The sequence below is a fragment of the Monodelphis domestica genome, chromosome 4 (genome assembly GCF_027887165.1).
Source record: "Monodelphis domestica isolate mMonDom1 chromosome 4, mMonDom1.pri, whole genome shotgun sequence".
Classification (NCBI taxonomy): Eukaryota; Metazoa; Chordata; class Mammalia; order Didelphimorphia; family Didelphidae; genus Monodelphis; species Monodelphis domestica.
Window position 1 is genome coordinate 393,989,827 of NC_077230.1, and position 19,347 is coordinate 394,009,173.

Below are 19,347 nucleotides of genomic sequence, written 5' to 3' on the forward strand. Positions count from 1 at the left end.
AGATAAAAGCTCTGCCATAACTCCCTGGAAACCAGTAATGGTCACTCACTTATTATGTGCTCACTGCACAGGAAGCTATTCAAAGCAGACAAAGTTTCCCCTTTTAAAGGAAGAGATGTCTTCATTTTTCTCTGGGAAGCAATATGAGCCTTACAGGTATCTGTGGCTACTCTCACTTTTCTTTTTCCAGTAGCTCAACACCTCGGCAACATTTCCAAGGAACTTGTCAGCGCTGTTTTGTAGTTGATGAAAAAAAAAAACTGAGCCCAGGCCCTGGGCAGCCCAGGCCTTCAATGGTGCCATCTGTCAGGGTAGATCATTCGTTACTGCTTTCCTATTTCAGCTGTTCTTTTATCAGAGATGTTTCTAAAAGTCACTATCTGAGGTTTTGAGGATGCTTACAGGGACAAGAAATCAAAGTCTAGAACCAAAAGGAAAAGTACATTGCTTATATTTTTAGCTTAATGGTGACAAATGCTTTTTTCAACTGTCATAGAAAAATCTAGAAAATAGTTTCTTGCCATCTGAACTGCTCATTGAATTTACTGCCCAAACTGCTCTTTGCTTCTGTTTGAACAAAACTCACAAAAGAAACTAGGAACAAACTCAGCTTTGGGTCACAGAGCCAGACTGACAAATGATAGTTACATGAGGAGACTGATTTTCATCACTGGTGACAACACAAGAATCTGCAAGAATGAACCTACTCTTTCATTGAGATCTTGAGGTTGAATGAATAGGGCTGACATGATAAAATCTTGGTACTGCCTCTAAGATGCCTAAATAGAATGTGACTCTGGAGAAATCTAGGCAGGAAACCTGTCATATAGTCTATCCCCTGAGGGCAGTACAGGAAGCATGGAAGACAAATGGATTTAGGACTCCAAAATAAAATTTCTGCAGAGCTGCTGTTCTACTAAAAATAAGCTTAAACTCTTATCCAAATTACAAGGCATAAAGCAACATGCCGAAGAATATTAAGACTGAAATGGGCCTATTAAATTGGCCTGGAGCCTGCCACCAGCTACAGGGACTTTCTCCTCTATCTCAGAATTCCCTTGTACATCACCTTTCTTTACCAAAAACAAGAACAGTCAAACAACAACAACAACAACAAAAGAAAAACACCAAACTATCTAATAACAAGCATCCATTACCCAATAAAACAAATCTCCAAACTGGTCATGTCCCAACACACCTGCCTCATTCTAGATTTAAGTCCACTGCCCCACCCTACCCCAGGATTTGCCCTTGGGCCTGTGAGCTCTCTAATTTGTGTATCCATCACAGTTCTACAGTTTCTCCAGGCTTTTTGTCTCTATGTGCTCTGGTACATGAACACCATTTTAGTGCTACTCTCTGCTGGCCACAGAGATGCTTATGGAATTATCAAGGAAAGAAAATAGTCCTCAGGTTGTTATCATCAGATCATTAAGGAAAGAACCAACTATTGTGTGGTGTTGCATCAGACCCTGGGGCTGTCAGGGCAGGAAACCATCTCTCCAGCAGGCTTGATTCTAAAGAGCCTCTCAGAGAAGATTTTTGTCCTGTGAGAATCCTGTTATGCAAAGTCTCCTTTCTGTGGGTTGAGGTGGTTCATTACCTTATATCTTCTTCTATCTTGGCCTGAGCTTCCAGATCAAAGGGGTCGGCTGCAAAAAGACGGATCCTCTCTTGCTCTCTCCGGGCTCGGTCCTGCTGCTGTTCTATGAGGACCTTAGTAAATTTCTCTGCAAAAATGAGACAGATAAACAACCAAACCTCAAACTGATGGCATCTTATGCCTTTCCACTATTGGTGCCTAACAAGTTCTCAAAAGGCACCACAGGACAGATGTAAAGAGTACCTCTGAATAGGATTTGTAAAGTTCATTATCTTTAGTCATTGTCCTGAATTAAGCATTTAGCATCACAACTTTCAGCTAAAACTATTTCCTTAAGCCAAGCATTCCACAAGATCATTTATTCTCATTAGAGTTTAATCACTCCTGGTTCTAGTCTGTACAATGAACAAGCAGAGGCGAAACTGATGGGAAACTATACCATGGTCGAGACCTGTCTCAGGGTGCTCTGTCTTGTCCTACAGGAAAGGGATCCCTTCCAACCTATCTCTTGTAAATTTAACAAGCTCTACCCTAAACCAGAGAAATTAAATGCAAATAACTGTCAGCCAGCTTATACTTGATATTGCTCATATGTTGAATATCAGGAGGCAGAAAGCTAATTAGAAATTACACGTGGGTAGCTAGGTGGCTCATTCGCTAGAGAGGCAGGCCTAGAGATGGAAGGTTCTGAGTTCAAATCTGATCTCAGACACTTCCTGGCTGGGTGAGCCTGCACAAGTCACTTAACCCCCATTGCTTAAGTCTTACTGTTCTCTTGGCCTTGGAACCAATACCAAGCATTGATCCTAAGACAGAAGGGGGTGGGGGGAGGAAAGGAGGGAAGAGGAGTCGGTGGGTACCAGGTTTCTAAATCCAGAATCTTTACTCTGACATTCCTTTTAAACATGCAGCCTTTATGATCCATCTACTTATGAGAAATAAAAGCAACCTCTTCCCGCCTGAGAACTCTTATCAAATGCATATGCTGTACAAAGGACTAGGTCACATATGTGAGAGGAAAGAAATAAAAACTATAAAGAAAGTTCCGTTTTAAGAAGTGATCTTGGTAAGAGTTTCTTTTAGAATGGTCATGCTTAATCAAAAATGGATGTTGAAAAGGATCCTACCCCGTTTCATTCCATTTCTTAGGTGCTGGTAACTGGGTCCATTACCACCCAAACTCAAACTTGGGGGATTAAAACAAGAAAGAGCACTCCCTGTTCTACAGGTCTGCCTGAGCGGATGGACCCTGAGGCACTCAAGATAGCCACCTTAACCACCCCCCCAACCCCAACCTATAGGCTTCCATAAAGGCTTCACCACTGACCAGGCCTGAAAATCATTATCGCTGCCCCCCAGTACTGACACTGGATTGCCTCCGCACTGCTCAGAAGGTCTCAGCGAGCCTGTGACTCTGGGAGCTGACTGGGTGCTCCCATCCCCCCCCAACTCATTCATTCACTCATTCACACTCGGAAGGTCTGACACCCAACAAACGAGTTTTTCTAGAGGTCAGCCTGACAAAGTGCCAGCCACAGGGGCTTACCTAGGTCTCCACTGAGCAGGGCTTCTGCCAGGGGTGGGTTTCGCTCCTTAAGCAGAGAGAGCTCATGGGGATTGGCAAGCAGCATGTCTCGGAGTAACGCTGGATTGTCCAAACCCTGTGGGGATGAAGCCGTGTCTGCTGGGGATGTCCGAGGTGGCTGGGCCGGCTGCTGGTGTGGTCTGGAGCCTGATGTGCCAGGCACAGCTATGCTACTAAAGTCTATCCGGGGCAGGCCTATCATAAGAAAAAGTTTCAAAGTTTATATCAAATGACATCATGAAGAGAAAAAAAATCAAGACAAATCCCAAGGAAGATCTTGCAACAGCCAGAGAGGCCTTAGAGATCCTGAATGAAAGTTTTCCCCTGATGCTCCACCTTTCTCAAGTATTTTTGTGGTGCCTAGGGGTCAATGATGTTATTTAAGAGAACAAAGAAGTAAATTGTAATCTTGAAACTGTTTCAAAACTCTCCATGGGGGGAAGGCCTGTCTTCACATTGTCGCACAAGGAGATAGATACACAGAAATTTTTTTCCTCATATAGTTAAGATGTGGCCCTGGGCAAAATCCTGGTTTAGTCCAACCTTTGCCTTAAAAAGCCCTGACACTTGGAACACTCAAGGCAGTTAGATGTTCAATTCTGCAAGTCTGGGCTAGACTGCCTTACTGGCTTGGTGAGGTTTCTAACAATACTTTGGATGTACACCTTCATTTGAGCTTTCTAAATACTAACTCACTGACTTTCCCAATGCCTGGGAGGTCGGAGGATAACAATTAGCCTCATTTTACGGGAAGAAAAAGGAGACAATGATGAAGAAACTATATATAAAGAACTTGAAAAAAATGCGACAGAGCTGGATATAACTCCCATGAGGTTGACAGATCCTAAATGAAGCTGTCTTTATTCAAATTAAAGCTTAAAAAATAGATTTATGGTTGAACTTTTTTAAAAAACAAAGGTGTAATTTACCTCAGATCATGGTTAGAGGGGTTTGGCGCAGCTGAATCCAGATTCATTTTTTCCAATCCTAACCTTTTTTTTTTTAAACGGCAGACTAAATATATTGCTCTCAAGTTGTAAGAGCCAAAATTTCCAGAAGAAGCTTATGATCTCACTGCTTTTTCACCAAAATCCTGAGGTACAGACTATAAGCAGGATTCTCTAAACAGCTTTCTCCAAGTCACTAGTCTTTCTTGGCAAATCCAATAGCCTATTTTCTGTCTTCATCCTCAACCTCTATGCCATATCACACTACAGTCCACTTCCTTAAGATATCAAGAAACTGAACTCTCATAGTTTTCTTCTTAGTTCTCCAAATATTATTTCTCTGACTTCTCAACCTCTCAAATCTTAAAGAGTGGCATCCCTCAAGGTTCTATCTTAGGCACTTTTCTCCTTTCACCTCTATGCAGATGACTCCTAAATTTGTATATCTACCCTGAACTCTCCTCCAGAGCTCTCCTCCTTTTTTCCTACTTTTATATATTTTTTACTCTGAATTTAACAAATAAAACGAGTACTTCCAGAAGAGAATTGTACATGAAACTGCAAATCTCTAGCATGTATATTTTGCTTTTCTTTTAAAGTAGATAATAAATTCAATATGTAACTTTCAAAGTTATCCTGCCTGTCTATGATTCCTCCTGGTTTTCCAAAAGTTCTCATATATATGTACATATATATTTTTTCACATATATTATCTATTATGTAATAATAATAATAAATAAAAACTTTTAAAAGGTTTCAGTGGGAGCAGCTAGGTGGCTTAGTAGATAGAAGGCCAGGCCTGGAGATGGGAGGTTCTGGATTAAATCTGGTCTTCAAATACTTCCTTGGGTGACATTGGGCAAATCATTTAACCCTTTCTGAATAGTCTTTACCACTTTTGTGCCCTGGAACCAATACTTAGTATCATTCTAAGAAAAAAAGTAAGGGTTTAAGAAGGGTGAAAAAGCACCTCAGGGAGGCTTTCTTTTTTCTTCCTTGGCAACCCTTTCCCAACCCTCCTCTTTTCATCTCCCAACCCTCAAATTGAAAAGAAAAACAAGTCTGTATAGTCAAGCAAAACAAATCTCACACCAGTTACATCAAAAATGATATGCCTTATCTTTCTAGCTGCCTACAAGAGAGTCCCACTTGGATGGGTTACTTCAACATGTCTAAAATGAAGCTAATCTTCCCCTTCTAAACTTTTCCCTTTCCTGATTTCTTTTTATCTTTTGAAGGTAACCCAATTCCATCAGGCATTAAGGTATCTTATCTTTTTATAAAAAAGGAATCATTATTTTATTTTTTCCAGATTACACATTCATACAACTTTTAGTAATCATTTTCTGACTCTGCAATCCATGGTCTGTCTCTCTGTCTCTCTCCCCTCCCCAAGAAGGCAGGAAAGAATATAGGTTGTACATATGTTTGAAATATATAATCACAAGAATTATTTGGGATGGCACTCTATGCTCTAGCTATCCCTCACTGCTTAAGTCCAGTTTTCAAGTACTGTGGTGAAAGTCCAACTTGTCTCTTCTTACATGACTCTGATCATTTCTCGTTTTTATTCTAACCCCTTGACAGAGTCCCACTTTTACTTAAAAGCCTTTAATGGTTAAGGTTGGATCTGAACCTGAAACCAGCTGCCAGGCTTAGCTGCCCCTATTCTTCACATTCCCTAAGTTACATACAGGAAAACTAGACTACTATTCTCTCTATACTCTAACTATTCCCAGGGTAAACTACCCTCTTCAAGCATCAGTACCGATTGAAATCCCTCTCTTCCTTCAGGGCCCACATATGGAGCACTTTGCCTAGCTCTCCTTTGACCCATCACATTTTAGGCTATATTATATTTAGTTGTGGATACATCATACCTTCCTTCTCTTCCCCCCCCTCCCCGATTATAAGTCCTTTGACTTATAGGTTTTTCTCATTTATATGTACGTTCTCGCATGCTGTAGGTATAGAATGAATTTTACAGCTTAGGAATTCAAAGCTCAGAGATGTTGTGACTTGTTCAAGTTCCTCCCAAGAACAGTCTTGAACACAGGGCTCCCAGAATCTTTCAAGTCTTTCAGATCTGGCAGAGAAAGAGGGCTAACCTCCTATCCTGCTGAGAGTTCATGGAAACACACCCTTTAGCCAGGTTTCCTCCTGGGCCCAATGAGAGTTTATTGAGCAAAAGGAGGGTAAAGAGGCATGTACTCTGTGTGAGATAGGTTTCCTATCTCGCCTATCTGCTCTAATTGGGAAAACATCTGGGGGCCTGCTAGCTCAGGATGAGTTTTCTTTTCACTATGGTCACACCCTATTTCTGAGGCACATTCAAAGCAGGGCAATTCTCAGGAAAAGAAAAAACAACCCAGGTTTATCTTGCTAATCCGGTTGTATGTCAAACTTCTATAAAGTCACAATCTTGGGAAACACTAGAGGTTTCTGTACACTGGCTGACACTATATAAAGGCTGGGCTCCACAAGACCATCCCACTCAAAATACTTATCAACCTGCAAAACTGTTTCAAAGTCCTCGACAACCCAGTAGCGATTAGATGCTACCACAAAAAAAAAAAAGAAAGAAAAGAAAAAAGGGCTAATTAAAATTAAGCTGCACTCCATCTTTATTTGCTTATAGAACATCCAACAAAGTCAGTCGGTGGTTTCCTTCCAGCATGCCAGATCCCTCCTGGTCTCTGCAATGACTCTTTTGTATCAAGGCAAGTTGCAAAAAAGGGTCACTATGCCATAAGGCACCATGTGGGCCTCTCTGTAACATGGCATGTGATTAAGAGAATGTTGGCCGGAAGTGAAAGAACAATAGCCTCAAGTGAACATTTTATAAAACTATCAGGTCTGGATGCTTCAAGTACGTTCAGACTTCTCCAAACTATCGGCTTCTTTGACACCCCTGCTCTTTCAGGAGGGACCTCAAACTGTGCTCAGGTAAGAAAAAACCCAAAGAATTAAGTAAGTGCTCACTCCTGCCCCCAGACAAGCAGCTACCCATTATTACAATCTGTTGGGAAGGCCAGGTGACTGAGAGGCTAAGAAAGCTTAAATTAGTCTATCAACTAGACTATGGGAAACTATGGACCCCATCCTCAGACTAATGTTTTAAAAGAACTGAAGGAGTAGAATTGCTTATCAGCTCTGGGAGGGGGCAGGGAAGAGGGGTGGGAAAAATAATGAATTGTGTAACCATGGAAAAATATTCTAAATAAATAAAAATAAAATTTAAAATAAAATAGCTGAAGGAAGAATGCTAAATTTCAGTTAGAGATCAGTGAAAAGACCTTTTTTCCTCATTCAAGTTTAAAGGTCCCCTGAAATCTATGGAAGTCTGTAAACCCCAATTTAACTGGGGGATGGGAGATAAGAGTTTCTGAGACAGATGAGACCCATCTTGATGCTGGGCAGTCAGTGCCAAATGATGAGAAACTGACTCATGATCATCTCAAGTGGGATAATGGAAAGGGTCTGGGGCAAGAGCATGGGTTTTAGCTGAAGCTTCTCTACTTATTGGTCATGTGAGTCATGACTTCTACCCAGAGGCAAGCCTAGGGTTTTCTGACTGTGAGATCAAATGAGATAATGCCCAATATAAAGAAAGAATCAAATATAAAACCCTGCTTGGCCTTTCAAGTCTGCTGCAGCACAGCCTCCTTCTACCTCTCCAGTGTTCTTATACTTTACTCCTGCCCAACTCATGATCTCTTTGCTCTTTGAGATAATAGTGAGGATGGCCTCCTTGTTGTCCCCATATCCCCACAAGGACACTCACCTCCCCCTACTGGGGGGAGGGGGGGTAGGGAGAGAATGGGATGCTCCCTGGCCTCCTCTGAGACTTAGTTCAGATCCCACTGTCCAAGGAGGCCTCTCTGCCCTCAACAGGTCTTCCTACCTCCAATCATTAATGCCATCCCTCTCAGATGACTTTTCATTTACTCTGTAAATATCTTCTATGTACACAGTTGTCTCCCTCATTAGAATATGAGTTCCTTGAAGGAAAAGGCCTGCCTGGCCCACACTAAGTCCTTAACAAATATCTAAGGACACAAAGATAATGGTCATCAAACAGGATTTTTTTTAAACTGTCTTAGAATCAATATTGTGTATTAGTTCCAAGGCAGAAGAGCAGTAAGGGCTAGGCAATGGGGGTGAAGTGCCTTGTCCAAGGCCACATATCTAGGAAGTGTCTGAGGCCAAATTTGAACCCCTGATTGAGCCACCTAGCTGCCCCCCCATCAAATAGGATTTATACCAGGAATGTAGGGATGGTTTAAATAAAAGGAAAACAATCAGCATCAATTGACTATGTTAATAACAAGGGTAATAAAAACCTTATGATTATATCAATAGATGCAAAAAAAGCCTTTGACAAAGTACAACACTCATTCGTATTAAAAACACTAGAAAGAATAGTATGTATAAATGGATTTTCTTAAAATGATAATGAAGCAGCCACCTAAAACCAGCAGCAAGTACTATCTGTAATGAGAAGTTAGAAGCCTTCCCAATAAGATCTGGAGGGAAAAAAGGATGCTCAATTATCACCAATATTATTTAACATAGTATTAGAAATGCTAGCAATTGCAATAACAGAAGAAAAACAAAGTGAAGGAATCAGAATGAACTAAGAATAAGAAGGTAATAAAACTACCTCTGTTTATAGGTGACATTATGTATATGTGAAAAACTGTAGAAATTCAACCAAAAAGTTAGCTGAAACTATAATTTTAACAAAGTAGTAGGATATAAAATAAACCCACATAAATCATCAGTATTTATATATATTACTAACAAAGTCCTACAAGAAGAGATAAAAAGAGATACTCCACTTAAAGTAACCACGGGATAGAATGGAACACCTGGCAAAACAAACCCAGAATTACATGAACATAATTATAAAATACTTCTTACACAAAGTCAAGTCTAAATAACTGAAAAATAATTTGAAGAAATATTAACTGTTCATGGATGGGCAGATTAAATGACAATCATACCTAATCTACTTATTCAATGCCATTCCAATTAAATTACCAAAAAAATTATTTTACTGAGTTAGAAAAAATAACAAAATTTATTTGGAAGAACAAAAAGATATAAGAATATCAAAATAATTAATTGGGGGGGGGAGCACAAAGGAAGGAGATCTGGCATTACCAGATTTTAAATTGTAATATAAAGTAGTCATTATCAAAACTATCTGGGGGGGGAGGGGGGAAGGGGGAACTGGGTAGCTCAGTGGATTGAGAGCCAGGCCTACAGACAGGAGGTCCTAGGTTCAAATCTGGCCTCAGACACTTCCCATTGCCTAGCTCTTACAGTTCTTCTGCCTTGGAACCAATACACAGTATTGATTCCAAGAAGGAAGGTGACGGTTTAAAAAAAAAACAACTATCTGGTACTGTTTAATAAAAAGAAAAACCAGTGAAACAGAACCGACATACAACAAAGAGCAGTAAAAGAGTAGAACAATCTTGTATTTGACAAAAGCACTGATTCAGTTTTTGGGATGAGAAATCACTATTAAAAACTTCTGAGACAATTGGACTAGTTTGGAAGAAACTAGGTATAGACCAATATCCACTAAGATAAGATGGGTATATGATTTAGATATAAAAGGAGATAATGTAAGTAAATTAGAAGAACAGGAAACATACTACCTGTCAGATTTATGAATAGGAGAGGAATTTATGAGTCAACGAAAGAAAAAGAACATTATGAAATGTAAAACGGATAATCTAGGCACATTAACCTTTGAAGATTTTGTACAAATAAAACAAATACTGATAAAATTAGAAGGAAAGCAGAAAATTGGGGGAAAATTTTTATAGATGGTCTCTTAGACATAGATCTCATATTTAAAATATATAGAGGACTCTGTGAAATTTACAAATATAAGAGACATCCTCCAATTGATAAATGAGCAAAAGGTATGAATAGTCACTTTTCAGATGAAGAAATCAAAGCCATATCTATACCATATATAATGGTATATGAAAAATGCTCTGAATCACAACCAATTAGAGAAATGTAAACTAAAACAACTCTGAGATGTCACCTTATACCCATCAGACTGGCTAAAATGACAGAAGGGCAAAATGACAAAGGTTGGAGAGGGATGTGAAAAAATGGGGACATTAATACACTGTTGGTGGAGTTGTGAGCTGATCCAATCATTTTGGAAAGCAATTTGGAATTACAGCCAGAGATTTATAAAACAGTGTATACCCTTCTTACTAAGGAGATCAGGAAAAAAAAAGGAAAAGAACCCATATAGTCCAAAATATTTTTAGCAGTTCTCTTTGTGGTGGCAAAGAACTGGAAACTGAAGGGATGCCTATCCATCAAGAAAAGGCTAAACAAACTGTGGTATATGATTGGTATGGAATACTACTGCACCATAAGAAGCAATAAGCAAGCCAATTTTTAGAAAACTTGGAAAGAATCACACAAGATAATGAACAGTGAAAAGAATAGATCCAAGAGATCATTATACACAGCTACAGAATTAATGCTGGAAGAATAAACTGTGAATGTTACTCCCAAAAACTGAACTAAAAGGTGAAAACATGAAACTTAATTTATACACACATGTTGATCTCCTGGGCTAAACCTTCAGTGAGGTGGGGAGGGTTGGGAGAGGCTAAGACACTTGTGGATGGGATTTATTACATAGAAATGAAGAAAAGCTGTCTCTCCTCTTCCCCAAGGTTCTCTCATCCCTCACCTTTCTTGGAGCTTTCTACCAGGATCTCTTTTGTCCGTATCACAGGCCGCCTTATACATGAACGAAATCATGAAATCACAAATCTCTTCTATGCTTAGTTCACTTTTTCTTCATATCTATGTAATAAACCTTCCACAAAAGTGGTCCTGTGATAGCATATAGACCAACGGAGCCAGAGGACCAGTTCTGGACACTCAAGTCACCCCAAAACCCCCCTGAAATGGAGGGGTCACAGCCCTCTGGTCACCTGTGGGGGGCCAAAATGGGGAAACAAGAAAGAGTGAGCAGGGGAAGGGCTGGCTGTGCCCTCCAAGGAACCCAACCTACTTGGGAACTGAACCGAAGGCCGAGATTCTGCATTCTCCTTCTGCCTCAGGATGACAACATCGCCATCTTTCAAGCCATAGGACGCCAGTGATCTGTGGTTGTCCGTGAGGGGCCGCTCGGCATAAACGATCTACAGAAGGAGAAGGTTCAACGTTAGTGCAGAGAGCCCCACAGAGCCCCTGGCAAGCCGCTCCCTCGAACTCTCTCCCAATTGGTTATGAGGCTGGGCTTCTCTTCTGAGCACAGCTACAACATGGCAGGCACTTCTCAGGGAATGGGAGCTATATCAACATTCTATCATCTGAATATCAGTCAGTGAGTGGCCTGCTGTCCCAGGTGGGGAAAGTCCCCTCTGCCAAGCCACCCAAGTTCTAGCAGCAGCACTTTTATATCAGATGATGAGCTGGAGGACCTTCATAACAGAGTCACTATGGCTTAAGGAAGTCATTAAAGACGTGTGCTAATAAGCTTCTCGCGTTTTTAAAAAAATGATCCTTGACCTTAAATACAAATGTCCTGGCTGTGTGACCCTGGACAAGTCACTTCACCCCCACTGCCTAGCCCTGATTGTTCTTCTGACCTGGAACCAATACTTAGTATTGATCCTAAGACAGAAGGTAAGGGTTTAAAAAAATAAAAATAAAAAGCAAATGTCTATGAGCACAGAAAAGATGAAACAATATGCTGAAAATAATAATAGCTAGCATTTTTATAAGGTACCTACTACATGCCAGGCACTTCACTAATACTCTCTCATTTGATCCTCCTAACAAACGTAGGAGGTAGCTGCTACTGTGATCCTCTGAAGATCATAACAAATAATAAACAGGCAGAGGTTACTTGTCTGAAGCTGAATTTGAACTCAAGTCATGACCTGCCTCCAGCACAACCCCTTTGCCTCCAAAGAGCAGGCATAATTTCGCTGCCAAGGAGCCTGCCGGTCTCCACCACCTTCAATGTAGCCCCTGAGAATGAAGCTCTGACCTCAGGGAAGTGCCAGCAAAGCAAAAAGTCTCTCTGTCCCACAGAGGAGACACTCTAAACAAACACTCTAATGCAAATATTAACAACATGGCAATGGGTTCGAATCAAGAACACATGTGATACCCAGTGGAATCACGCGTCGGCTACGGGGGTGGGGGGAGGAAAAGAAAATGATCTTTGTCTTTAATGAATAATGCTTGGAAATGATCAAATAAAATATTATAAAATTTTAAAAAAAAGTCTCTGTGTCCCAGGGAGGAGGTTAGACCAGCAAGTCCAGATCCACAGAAAAGGGGAATTCCAAGCCCTCGTGTAGGAGAGCGGAGACGACTCATTACAGAAGTGAAAGACTCTAAGGTGGTGTCAAACCAAAACCTTAGAAAGAGGCCCTGCTCACACAGGGTCTGCTGCTCAATATAGGTGTTACTGAAAGACAGATATTTAACTCAAAACCAAAATACTTCCTATTACCTTCCATGTCAAACAATGAGCTAGGGGCTTTTCCTTTTGGAAGAAGATTTGTGAATTCAACTTGGTTCCCAGAAGGCATTTGTTCCAATTTTCGAGCCCTAAAGTGTCAGCATGGCTGACATTCTCAGAAGGGAAGAAATTTGGGGCTTCATCATCACCCAAACACATTTATCAGCAAGTGCCTACTGTATGGGAGGCAACACACAACCACCGGGAAGGAATACAAATGTGGCCTCAGACACCTCCTAGCAGGACCACCCTGAGCAAGTCACTTAATCCCAACTGCCTAACCATACTGCTCTTCTGCCTCTAAGACAGAAGGGAAGGGTTTGAAAAAAAAAAACGCCCCCACAGAACACGGCTCCTGCCTTCAAGTAGCTAACAGTCCAGTCAGGGGGATCCTTGTTTTATAGGTGTCAGAGGAAAGCGTGTCTGCAGTGAGTCATATCAGTCTTTACCTTCCTGAATCAAGGAACCAATTCTAGCCACTTCCTTGGGAAAGTCTGTTAAATTGGGACAGCTAGGTAGCACAATAAAGCACCAGGCCTGGAGTCAGGAGGACCTAGGTTCAAATCTGGCCTTAAGATACTTCCTAGCTGCAAGGCCCTAGGCAAGTCACTTAACCTTGGCTATCTAGCCCTTGCCTCTCTTCTGTCTAGGAAATGATACTAAGACAGGAGGGTAAGGGTTTAAAAACAAACAAAAAAGTCTATCAAGTGAAGAAAGAATACAGTTAACAGCCTTTCCTACCTCATACAAAACTTCTGGTCCTCTGACTTAAAACAGACACCCAAGTTTTACTCAGTGACAAATTCATTTTTTTGAATTTGAACTTCTTTCACAAATTCTTAGAATTCAGGCTCGGGGGAAAAGGCCATTCTAACTTTGGGGGGAAAGTGTTAAGACGAATCCACATTATGGTAAATGTGTTATTAAGAAATACTCAGTTTCAAGTAAAGTCACCCCCAATGTGAGGGATCACTAAAACAAGAACAGAAACTCTACAGGTTCAGTTTTCCCTCACTTGCTGCCAGCTCACCTTGAATTTGCAAAATGGAAACACTGACAGAGGACAGCAGGCCCCATAGCTTCTCACCTCCGCTCATCAGGGAGCAAACTACCCCACAGCCAAGAAACTTCTTAAAAGAACAACCTGATAATCATATTAGTAACCGATTACCCAGGGCAACAGTGGTCTTGACTAGAATAAACAAACGCAAACCTCTAACTACAGAGCACCAGCTTATTGCTCCCAATGTTAGAGATGCCATTCAGTCTCAACATGACTCAAATGGCTTACACTAAGTTTATCAACAGTCCTAAAATTATTACTAAGGTTGATAAACTCAAAGAGGCAGCTACCTGAAATGCAGGCACCATTTACTGGATTCATGAAAGCTAAGCAGTGGGGTCTGGGGTTTGAGCTTCCAAACCACACTGAATAAACCTGTCCCTTAAAGATAGCAGACTGAACAGGTATCAACATAATCTTAAAGAAGCACTTTAGATTCAGAAGATTAAGACTTTAGCAGCTCAGGAGTCAGAATAATAAATCCATTTCGGGATTTTCTGATTCATATTTAGCCCAATGGTTCCACAAGTTGGTGTCCCACAAAGCAACACTAGCTATCCTAGTGGTATTTTGCACCTTTATCTATGGTCCATATTATTCCAAAATAATCTATGCTGCTCAAATTCAAGTTTTGTCACTGGTAAGAGCACACAATAGGCGGCTTCTCTGACTGAACTACTCATCCACAGGACTGGCACAACAGCCTAATAATCACTCCAGAGGAGGCAGGGCCCCAAGAGAACAAGTTCTAATCTGTAATTAACATTTGAAATCAGACCAGCTAATCAAACTCTGTAGTCTTTTATTCAAAGAGATAGCAACTATTTTTCCATCCCTGGGTGGAACTGTCAAATTAACATCAGTCCCAATATTGTATACCAGCTTTGTATTACTACCAATAAGCCTTCTCTGGGCCACAAAGTAGCTGTAAAGCCCTGAGTAATTTTTCACACTGTATCAATTACTAAAAGAATGGCCAAATAAATTCACATAAAAGGAAGTTTTAAAAATTAACAAGCACCTCTACACCAAAACAATCTTCAAGAGGCATCTGCAGTTTTTTTTAATTCCTCTTAGTTTGAAATACTGTTTTCATAACCTAAAGGCCTTGCGGTGTATAGGGCTGCAGCCTAGCATTATAGGTAGCAATTATCATTATCTGGCACCTAAGGACCCTAAAGTCTAACTCATGTTAACTTCATGCTACCTATAGAGGTAGGTTACTAAAGCCTGTCTTAACATATGGGGGATGTAAAAACTCTAAGTTCTGAAAATTGCTTGGATTCACCAAGCAAATTAGTGTCAAAGAATCCACCAGAACTAATGACTGACTTCCTGGCCCCTACTTGATTGATCAAGAAAATCTGCCCAGTCCATGCCGATCACATGCAGAAGTGGAAGGCAGCTTCTCCTTTAAACTTATCTTGTGCTCTTCTGCCATAGAACTGCTATAATCAGAACTGAGTTAAATGACAAAATGTGAAATATTTACACAGAGGACAAGGGGTCTAGGAATGAGATGTCTATAATAAGCGAATAGGAGAGATAACTAGATGGCACAGTGGATGGAGCACTAGGACTGCAGTTGGGGGGGGGGGTTAAATTTGGCCTCAAACATGTTCTAGCTGTGTGGCAAGTCACTTAACCCAGATTTGCCTAGTTCTCCCCAATCTATCTTAGATTTGTTATTGACAAAAGGGTTCAAAATTTACAAAATAAAAAATAAATGAATAAGAAGACACTGAAGGCTAGACATGCAATAAATGCAAAAGCGGGGGAGAGGGGGGAAGGGGGGAGGTGTGAGGAAAACAAGAGAAAATAGGAGGTAGAAGACAGGAGAAGATTGTATCCAAGAGGAAACAAATGAAACTATACTCCTGAGTAGACTGTTGTTTACTAATCGGATTTGAAAGGAAATGACTCAGTGTCTAGTATGTTCCTGATTGATGGGCAATGCAAATGAAAGAGGACCACCCAACATCTTAAAATAGATACTGTATCATCAGGTTACAAGGCCTGCAGCAGAACAAACTTGAAAAACAGGAGGTGTTTATAGTTAGCTGGGAAGTCCAGACTCCAAGTCTCTAATAACCTGAGGTTTACTACACATTTTCATAAGCTACCTTAGCTCACACCAAAAACCAAGAGAGCAGCAGAGGTGGGAATAATGGACAAAGAGAAGGTGGAATCTAGGCGCAAGCGGAAGGTTGCCTAATCCTGGGAAGTCATTGGATGGAAATCCCCCCCCCCCAAATATGGTCTTGAAGCTTCCAGTTTGATAATTCAGTAGTGTCTTCCCTTCTCTCAGGTATAGCCATTTCAATTATCTGGGGAAACAGAATCTGAAACTGTTTCAGACACTTGTGTCATTCTCATCTCTCCCAACAAGCAAAACTGAATAACCTTTAAACTGTTTAAAGCTTTTGCCAACCTTCAGATGAAGGTAATTTTACCTCAAGTAAAGTAAAACCAGAGGAGGATAAATCAGCCTCACTTGGACAATCAGCCCCTGGATAAAGTAAGTTCAAAATGAGTCTAATATTGCTCCTTGTAGCCTACCTTTACAATCTAAATGGACTGGTATGGGCAGTTCTTGAATTTCCTGGATTAGCTCCTTAGAAAATGAGTTGCTTTGGGGGCCACTGTATTTTAAAGAGTCTCTGGGGAAGAAATAATACACTTTATCTGGAATTCTGGCTGCTCAAATTAAATCAGGTTATCTACCGGAAAGGGTGTACTTCAAAATACACTGCCTTTTTAGACCGCTTTAAGCCAAAGTGCTAAAGTCTACATAAGAAGAAGGACTCCAAACAAAATATTGACACAGTTGTTTAATGTAATAACCCAGGAAAGACCAGAAAGTTTGGCTTCATTAGGCAAGAATTTAAAGGACAATTTCCCAAGTGCACCAATGAACTTATGCGTAAATTCAACAGTAATTAATTAACTTGAAATAATACTGTGAATCTATTAAAATAATTAAACAAGGGCAGCACAGGTCTTTTGGGGTATTAATGGAAGAAGGCTATAGATTAATCTTTTTATACCATGGACTATCCTGGTGAAACCTATGGATTTCTTCTCAGAATGTTTTTAAATATGTAAAATAGAATATAGAGGATTATAAAGAGAATCAACTACATTAACATTTTGGTTATCTAAATGTTGTTTTTTAAGTTTGCAGATTCCCAAGTTAAGGTTTCCTTCTCTAGAGCTACTGTTGCTAAATGTTGTGAGATAATGGGCTAGTGGCAATCCCAGTGCTAAGTCGATTTAGGGATTTTAAATGTTACTAGTAGCTACCTTCTAGGAAGGATAAAGGAGGCTATAAAAAACAAACACTCATAAATGGTATGCTGAAGCTTTACATCTGTACAAACTGAAGGGCTCTTGGAGCGTCAGCCTTCTCAGATCACAGAATTGGAGCTCAGAGCTCAGAGGGGCCTGTGACATCTTGTAGGGGGCAGCCCTTTTATTTGACAAAAGAAAAAACTAAGATGCACAATCTAAATGGTTTGCCCAAAGCTACACAGGTGTGACTAGAAGAGCCAGAGGGGGAAACACCATTGAGGCCTCTAAAAATCTTAAAAGGAGAACTGCACAAAGATAATACTCAGACAACAAAGACACACAGGAAGCCCAATGCAGATCTATAGCTTTATGAAAATATCTGCCGATAATCCTGAGCTCTAGGTATATAGCTATCATTTCCTTTGTGCTGCCTAGCACACAGCTGGTGCAAGTTGACTGACCGAAACCAAGGCTCACGGGATTTCAGTGACTTACCCATGGTCACAAATGAGGAAAGTGTCTGGGCTGAGAACATAAATGGAAATGGCTTACTCCATCCACTACACTCCTACAATCCTACTAAGATTTAGATCCACTACAGAAGACAAAACTGGGACCCAGGGAGGATAAATGACTTGCTCAAGGTTGCACAAGTAGTAAGTAACAAGGCAGAAGTTTGAACCCAGATCCTTTTGTTTTTAAATCCAGTGAACTTTGCACTATTCCGTTTTTAAAAGCAAAGCCCATCTGTTGGGGAAGGAACTTTCTCACTTTCCGATAAAGCAAGGGAAGGCTTCAACATCCTAGAATAAAACCGCCAATTGGGACTCGGAAGAACCGAATTTGAATTGAATCTACCTGCTACTTAATTCCTGTGACCTTAGTCAAGTTATATCTACCCCCTCTCTGAGTCTCAGTTTCATCCTCAGTAAATAGAGCTCTTATAGCCTGTGATCTACTACTGTGGTCCGAACCGACATTCCTAATGTGGGAAGCAGGAGGAGGGAACCCAGCAAACTGGTGAATCACGGATGGGGTGAGAAGGGGTGGGATGAAGACCAAACTCAGCACGCTTTGGAATGGGGAAGGAACAGGACACACCGGGGGCTCAGCCCGTGGTAGGGGAGAAGTGGAGGCCCTTCTGTGGGCCTCAGTTTCCCAAAGCGTTCTGGGTCTCTCCGAGGGGAGCCTGTCTTCCCTTCTGAAAAAGGGGGTGGCAGGATCCTTTCGCCATGGGGGAGGGGACCTCTCCCTCTTCCTTCCTACCTCCTCCCCAGCTCACCTGGCTCTCCGCGGCGGGGATGCCGGACTCGAGCTCGCAGAGCGCGCGGAAGTTGTGCAGCTCGAAATCGGCGTCGACCTGCAGGGAGAAGGTGACCTCGGAGAGGTCCCTCCGCACACAGTACACCGTGAGCAGCATGGCCCGCGGGGCGCCGCCGCCCGCAGCCCTCCCGCAGCCGGCTACTCGCCCCGCACAGAGCGAGCCGAGCCAAGCCGCAGCCAAGCACCAGCAATAGTAGCAGCGCCGCTGCCGCCTTGCGCCTGCTCCTCTGCTAGTCTGGGTCCCTACCGCGGCCACCAAGTGCACCGGCCGCAACGTACCGCACCGACCCGCAAGCCCTGCCCCTGCCGCTGCCCCTGCCCCTGCCCCTGCCGCTGCCGCTGCCGCTACCGCTACCGCCGCCGCCGCCGCTGCAGCCACGACAGCGTCGTAAAGGGCGCTCGCCCCGCCCAGTGAGTCCGCGGCGCCACCTGGGCAGGCGGGAGCCGCGGGAAGAGGAGGGGCCAGGGCTGGAGGAGGGAGGAAAAAGGGAGTGGGAGGGAGAGGATAATGAAGAAGGAAGGTGGGGTGGAGGGGGAAAAGGAAGAAAAAGGAGGCAGGAAGGAGGGAACAGATAGAGGAAGTAAAACAAGGAAAAAGGGAGAACGGAGAAGGGGGGGGGGGGCGGCGGCAAAAGCAGGCATTCGATAACTATTAAGTGCAGTGCATGCTATGTGCCAGGCTCCAGGACACAAAGACAGGTGAAAAAATAAACAAAAAAACCCAGCCCCTGCCCTTAAGACGCTCCCAGTCTAATGGGAGAGGGAAGTACACGCAAACTACTATGTGCAAACAAGCTAAATTGGAAATAATCGACAAAGGGTAAAGCCGAAGAGCCTGTGAAAGGTTCCTGAGGGACCCGATCTTAGCTGTGATTGAAGAAAGCCAAGTCGTGGAATGGCAAGGAGGCTTATAGTAATCCTGGATCACAGAGAATGTAGGGGAGGTGTAAAGAAAACTGGAAGGGGTCAGGGATGGGTTATAAAGGGCTTCGAACAGCAAACGAGTTT

General features: G+C 42.0%; 1 protein-coding gene across 3 annotated transcripts in view; it reads right to left on the reverse strand.

Annotated features, from left to right (window-relative positions):
• The window catches only part of DDI2 (DNA damage inducible 1 homolog 2), a 52,108-nt gene that overhangs the window by 21,402 nt on the left and 11,359 nt on the right, over window positions 1–19,347 (reverse strand). Inside the window, exons 1-4 of one of the 3 annotated variants that reach the window (XM_001366177.5) lie at window positions 18,299–18,722; window positions 11,199–11,328; window positions 3,150–3,383; window positions 1,604–1,730 (exon numbers count right to left, since the gene is read on the reverse strand). In XM_001366177.5, the coding sequence (XP_001366214.3) occupies window positions 1,604–1,730; window positions 3,150–3,383; window positions 11,199–11,328; window positions 18,299–18,436 (629 nt within the window). In that variant the 5' untranslated portion in view covers window positions 18,437–18,722. Of the gene's footprint in view, window positions 1–1,603; window positions 1,731–3,149; window positions 3,384–11,198; window positions 11,329–18,298; window positions 18,723–19,347 lie in introns of those variants that run through there. The other 2 variants (XM_007491670.3, XM_056795738.1) reach the window with 2 other exon arrangements.